We start from the raw sequence: 6076 nt of genomic DNA, 5'->3' as shown, positions 1-6076 counted from the left end.
AGAATGTCGGCCAAAATCAATCTTGTTCCATTTTGGGTTTCCAGAGTGGCGCAGCGGTCTAAGGCATTGCTTCTCAGTGCTAACTACAGACCCTGGTTCAATTCCAGGCTGTATCACAACTGGCTGTGATTGGGAGTCCCAATTGGGTTTGGCCGGGCTAGGCCGTCATTGTAAATAAGAATTTGTTCTTAACTGACTTGCCTAGTTAAATAAAAATATATAAAATATTCTCCCACTGCCGGCCAGTGGGCTTCCTCTCACTACCATATTTGGAAAAGCTAAACAGATGCTTCATATTTATACATCTGGTGGAAATATCTGTCTAATTGTTCTATCTTCGGAGTTACCTCTGGTTCGTTCAGGGGGGAAAGAATGGTGTTTGTGATAAATGGCGAAAATAAAGTCTGAGTTTCACACAGAGGTAAATATCAGTCAGTTAACATTACCTTTATGGATTATGATGCCTATATGTGGTTATTTCGTGTTTTTTTTATTCACCAAAAGTGACATTAGCTGATGAAGATTATATCATAGAATAAACGTATAAGACCTCCTAAACCTGTGTTTACCACAGATGTTATGTTCGGCGTTCATCTAAAACCCCATTATATTCCCATAGGCATTGGCCAACGAGCGATGGCAGAGTCACTCAGGTATAAAGAAAGGCGCAGTTAGTTCCTACAAAAAGACGCCATTACTATTGCTCTCTATAAACAACTGAACACCGTTTCTAAACATACTGAATCAGCTTGCCCTATCCGGTTTATTCCGGTAAACGACAAGAACTGACCCTGGATCAGTTATAACCGCTGCACAAGCGCAGACTTCTAATCACGTGGTACAGTAGCTTCCTTTCTTCTCAGAACCAAGGAGAATACGCTGCGAAATGGAGGTGATGATGTTATACACGTATTGCATGTTTATCAATCTCTGTATATTTGAGTCGGACGTAACAGAGTGGAAAGTGTATTTAGAGCAAACAGATTTTTTTTAAATCATGTTACAGCAACAATAAAATGTGCGCATTCTAACCGCATTTTTGAGGAAGCAACGTTAGCTAACTAACTAGCACAGCTGCGTCTCTGAACGTTTGGCCATCAAATTGCATCATGCCAGTCATATAGTGCTACGGTTTCAATMTTGCATACATTTTTGTTTGTAGACGAGTGCTTGAATGTATTGTTGGGATACATAGCTACCGGTATAATAACGTTATAGGCCTTAAAATGTAGGACAGGCTACGCCTATACCTAGTAGTGCGGCATGCATTGAACTTGAAACATGAATTTACACACCAAATATTGGTATTTGCATTATAAAGTATATTAAATAATATTTTCAAAATGGCGAATTGTTGTTTCCCCAAGAATGTTATAGTCGTGGCTAATGAGATAGTTACACTATCTCTCCTAAAACGTTTTCTGTGGGGTCTTTTTATCAGCTAAGTCTGTCTTGCTGTTGGACACTGGGCAGACCTGATTACTGTACGCCCCCCATACCCATAACCAGACTATTATATAATTCTTCTCAATGTAAGTCTCTGCCTGTGACCATTTAAACAGCCTGGATGGCACATTGCATTCTAATGCAGTAGGTCTGCCTTGGGACGGTGTGAAATTAGAACATCTACCCTTGTATATTGGACATTTGTACTGATAGAGCTGCGTCTCTGAACGTTTGGCTTCTAATGCAGTAGGTCTGCCTTGGGACGGTGTGAAATTAGAACATCTACCCTTGTATATTGGACACTTGTACTGATAGTATGCTGTTGTCTGTAGAGTTGCATTGTTATGTGTGACATACATTCCTGTTTTGAATAATTCAACAGGGTCATGAAGCTAGGGAGCCTGAACAGCTCAGGAAGCTGTTCATTGGGGGCCTCAGTTTTGAAACCACTGAGGAAAGTTTAAGGATCCATTTTGAACAATGGGGAAATCTCACAGACAGTGTGGTATGTATGCATTTCACTCGCATTTTGATTTAATAAAAAAGTGTCTAGCGTTTACAATGTATTTCTTAGAGACCCACCAAATTGTTCCAAGTAATGTAAGCTAATACGTTGGTTTCATGTAGGTGATGCGGGACCCAAACAACAAGCGCTCTAGAGGGTTCGGCTTTGTAACATACTCCTGTGTGGAGGAGGTGGATGCCTGCATGGCAGCTCGCCCTCATAAGGTGGACGGGCGTGTTGTCGAACCTAAGAGGGCTGTGTCGAGAGAGGTAAACGAACTCCGCTTCACATTCAGGTGCATTTGCTGTTGTGCAGGTGTTGACCGGTGTGTGTGCTCACTGCCCAGCGCTTCTTGTCTGTCTCAGGACTCCAACAGACCAGGTGCCCATCTGAGGGTGAAGAAGATCTTTGTTGGGGGTATCAAGGAGGACACCGAGGAGGACCATATCAGAGAGTACTTTGAGACCTACGGGAGGATCGAGACCATTGACATTATGGAGGAACGCGCAACTGGGAAGAAGAGGGGATTCTGCTTCGTTTCATTTGATGACAATGACACTGTGGATAAAATTGTTGGTATGTGGTTGTTGCAGCTTTGTCATTTTAAACATCAGTAAACATTCCATTTGCTAATTATTCCCCTTTGTTTTCCTTTCAGCTCAAAAATACCACACAATAAACACACACAACTGCGAAGTTAGAAAAGCACTTTCAAAACAGGAAATGATGGAAGCGTCCAATCAGAGGAGTAAGCATAATAACCTGAATTATACTGAATGTAAAATTGTGTGACTGTTTTAGAGAAGCACATATAGAATGCGCTTCATTGTCAATGTTGGCATTTTATTTTTAGGTAGGGATGGTGGCTCTGGGAACTTCATGGGTAGAGGCGGCAACTTTGGACGAGGTAAGCACTTTTTACATTTTGATATGGGGATAAATTTGGAACATAACAACAGTAATCACACAATACATGTAAACATAATTATCTTGTGTTACAGGAGGCTACGGTGGAGGAAGAGGAGGGGATGGATATGGGGGAGATGGTAAACATTTCTCTACCATTAGTGGATAATCAGATGAGGGGGGGGGTTTAAAGATGCATTACCAGAAGAGAGCTTGTTCTAATCTGAGTGCACTGCTTTTGGTCACTGTTCTGATGTCACTGGTCAATTTGTAACCTGTTCTGAYCTCACTGGTCAATTTGTAACCTGTTCTGAGCTCACTGGTCAATTTGTAACCTGATCTGAGTGGTCTGTTTGTAACCTGTTCTGATCTGAGACGCGCTGTTTTGTTACCTGTTCTGTGCAGGTGGGAACTATAGTGGAGGTCCTGGCTACGGAGGTGGACGTGGTGGGGGGGGTTATGGGGGAGGAGGTCCTGGGTATGGAAACCAGGGAGGAGGATATGATAACTACAATGACCAGGGAGGCAACTTGGGAGGTACAAAAGTCTGTTTTAGCCAGGATATATTGTCTTGGCTCGTGATTGATTCTTTTGAGTTGCACTCACACTAACCCACAATAATTGGATTAGATGTCTGACCTTCTAAAAACAAATCTCTGACTGCTAGGAAACTTTGGTGGTGGAGGAGGAGGAGGTGGTGGAAATTACAATGACTTTGGTAACTACAGAGGACAGCAATCCAGCTATGGCCCCATGAAGGGAAACAACTTTGGTGGCAGAAACACTGCTAGCCCCTATGGAGGTGAGTATTCTCTCCCCTGAGCTGGATGAGACGATGTGCTGTCTGATGACACAACATTCATCTGTCAATCGTTGTTCATTCCAGGTGGCTATGGCTCAGGCAGTGGAAGTGGGGGTGGCTACGGCTCACAGCGCTATTGATACTATGACACTGGGGTATGTTCCATATTTGTTATTTTWAATACTCTGCATACCTGKCTGTATAGTACAGCGTGAGCCCACGCAACACTAGAATAACAATTTTTGTTTTATCCTGTATCCATTCAACAGGCTTCAGTTCTTAGCAGGAGAGGAGATGAGCAAGGATTTGCCAGGAAAGCTGCAGTTTACTGTACTTTTAGGCAGTCGTCTGAAAGCATTTAAAGGAACAAGTCAGAAAGTTACTGCAGCTATAACGGGAGACTAATCCTAAAAAAAAAAAAGGCTGTACACAAGCTACAAAGTGCAAGAGTGTAGCTAGTACCTTCCTTTATTTGTGGTAGATGTTCCCCCACTTTATATTTTTTTATTTTGTGCATCAGAAGTGTATGTATTGTGCCTGTGGAATCAGAAAGTGTTTTTTTTATTTTTTTTTATAATTTTTACTCCTAACTCCAGTTCGTTTTGAATATTCCTACGTTATTTTGCTGTAGATTGATAGATTTTCTCTGGTCTTCTCATCTTTGTCATTTTGAAGAACTTGGTTCTGTCAAAAGGGCGTAGACGCATCAGGCCCTCAAATTGGCTAGAGCTGTCCTTTTTTTCTCTCTTTCAAGTTAATATGATTGCTAGTCTCCGTATCAAAGTGTATTATTATTTGTATTTCAAGAACAGTATGTATTTCAGTAATTTCATTAGTGTAACAAGTGGTTATAATTAGTGCAGACAACAATTTGAGGAAATGTTTTACACTACTTGTATGCGGTGAACTCCATTCTAGATTGTAAAAATATTTTTGACAAGTGGAGAGAAAAAAGTTAAATAAAGTTGTGTAGTAAAGTCTTTTGAGGTATAGTGCATCATTGGCTCAGAGAAAGATTGAAGGATTGGATTATTTTCATGTCCGTCATCACTAATCAAGTGTTGCAAATCAATACCCTCAATGTTTTGTTTTCTCTGAACTTCCTTGAAATGTGTAAAAAAAAAAAAATCTGGCTGGATGGAAAGGGAGTCTTAGCTAGTCCTAGGGAGAGGTGCACGCATCACCTAGCCAGCATTGCACTAGTAGGATTGTTACAGCTACAAGCCACTTCAGTTGAGCCTCAGCAGGTCAGCATGGAAGATTGCGGATGACTTTTTCAGACAGGACCTCTTCAGCCCCAGCACAGTGGACAAGTCAGCATGTTGTGAGAGGAAAGAGAAGGCAGTACCGAGAGCCGCACCCTTGGAGAAAAGCTTGCATTGTCTTGCCTGGTAGTGAGCGTCAGCCTCTCAAGGCTAGCTATACCTTTCAAGATCAGCTGATGCTAGCGAAGAAAGACTAACTAGAGTTCCTGGACACTTGGGAGATCCTGTTGAGTCAGATACGACAGATTACCAGGAAGTTCTTATTAGCTGTCAGACCTTACGTGGGGAAAGGGAAGTGAGTATTTCACAAGCAGTGGTAACATAAAGATGGAGCAGGTAAGAGTAACCACTTTGCTTGATTTACAGATCGGGAAAGAAGCATTACGACTATTACAGGCTGAAAATCTCTAATGACAGGATTACATGGAGATTTCTGGATGGGTAAGACTTAAGTATTACTCAAAAGTATACAGTAAAGCAATGTAAGACACTAACACTCATAAGGTAGAACAAAATGCTGTTGAGTCTAATCCCTTTCGAGAGTCAAAAGTGTACCATTTACTCAATTTAAGATCATTTTGAAGGATCTCATGAGTTCCTTGCACAGCTCACTGATGTCTGCAGAGAACATGCTTCAATTCACTCAAACGTACACCCCTATAGATGTCTTTGATATTTTTCTCTGTGTAGTTTTTATACAATTTTTATACAAAATAATAAAAAGTAGCTGAATTAAGGATGGTGATTTTTCAACCCCTGGTTGAACAATTTAAATATCATATTATAGTTCGTAGAAATGTTTACTTATGCATGTCTATTAAATAAATGTGTTTAATCAATAAAGACATCTCTCAAAGGAACGACTGATTTATTTGATGTATGAATAGTTGTTTTGTTCGCCTCACACAGCCTGTGAAAGATTGGTTTTGAATGAGGGTGGAGAAGGCTTGGCGTTCAAATGTAATGTTTGTGGAAAAGGCCTGGAACTGCAGATACAATGCGCAGTGCTAGCGGACTACTCATTRATTCTTCCGCTGCTTTGTCATTCGCTACAGAAGAAAGTGGCCGGATCAAGGGGGCTTGGGTAGCCAGGAAAGTGCAGTGACTGTTGCGCTATTCCCGAAGTGTGTCCTGCTGACCTTTTGAAGTGTA

At 41.3% G+C, this 6076-nt stretch overlaps 1 protein-coding gene across 4 annotated transcripts; it reads left to right on the top strand.

Annotated features, from left to right (window-relative positions):
- The first annotated feature begins 325 nt into the window (after nucleotides 1–325).
- LOC112069435 (heterogeneous nuclear ribonucleoprotein A3) lies at nucleotides 326–6002 on the top strand. Of its 4 annotated transcripts, XR_002893733.2 has the most exons (12): nucleotides 326–421; nucleotides 1829–1951; nucleotides 2074–2220; nucleotides 2317–2527; nucleotides 2610–2699; nucleotides 2805–2858; nucleotides 2953–2997; nucleotides 3263–3394; nucleotides 3525–3659; nucleotides 3744–3814; nucleotides 5291–5365; nucleotides 5980–6002. XR_002893733.2 is itself a non-coding variant. In XM_024136780.2 (11 exons), the coding sequence occupies exons 1-10, from the start codon at nucleotides 389–391 to the stop codon at nucleotides 3797–3799; spliced, it is 1026 nt and encodes a 341-aa protein (XP_023992548.1). In that variant the 5' UTR covers nucleotides 326–388; the 3' UTR covers nucleotides 3800–3814; nucleotides 5291–5401. The 4 variants fall into 4 exon arrangements, 3 of the variants coding, with proteins under 3 accessions (XP_023992548.1, XP_023992547.1, XP_023992549.1); XM_024136780.2 differs by lacking the exon at nucleotides 5980–6002 and having other exon boundaries at nucleotides 5291–5401; XM_024136779.2 differs by lacking the exons at nucleotides 5291–5365; nucleotides 5980–6002 and adding an exon at nucleotides 3929–4241.
- The last annotated feature ends 74 nt before the right edge of the window (nucleotides 6003–6076 follow it).

This window comes from Salvelinus sp. IW2-2015, unplaced genomic scaffold (genome assembly GCF_002910315.2).
Source record: "Salvelinus sp. IW2-2015 unplaced genomic scaffold, ASM291031v2 Un_scaffold1011, whole genome shotgun sequence".
NCBI classification, from domain to species: Eukaryota; Metazoa; Chordata; class Actinopteri; order Salmoniformes; family Salmonidae; genus Salvelinus; species Salvelinus sp. IW2-2015.
Note: the sequence above shows the minus strand (reverse complement) of the source record. Positions and strands in the feature narration are given on the sequence as shown.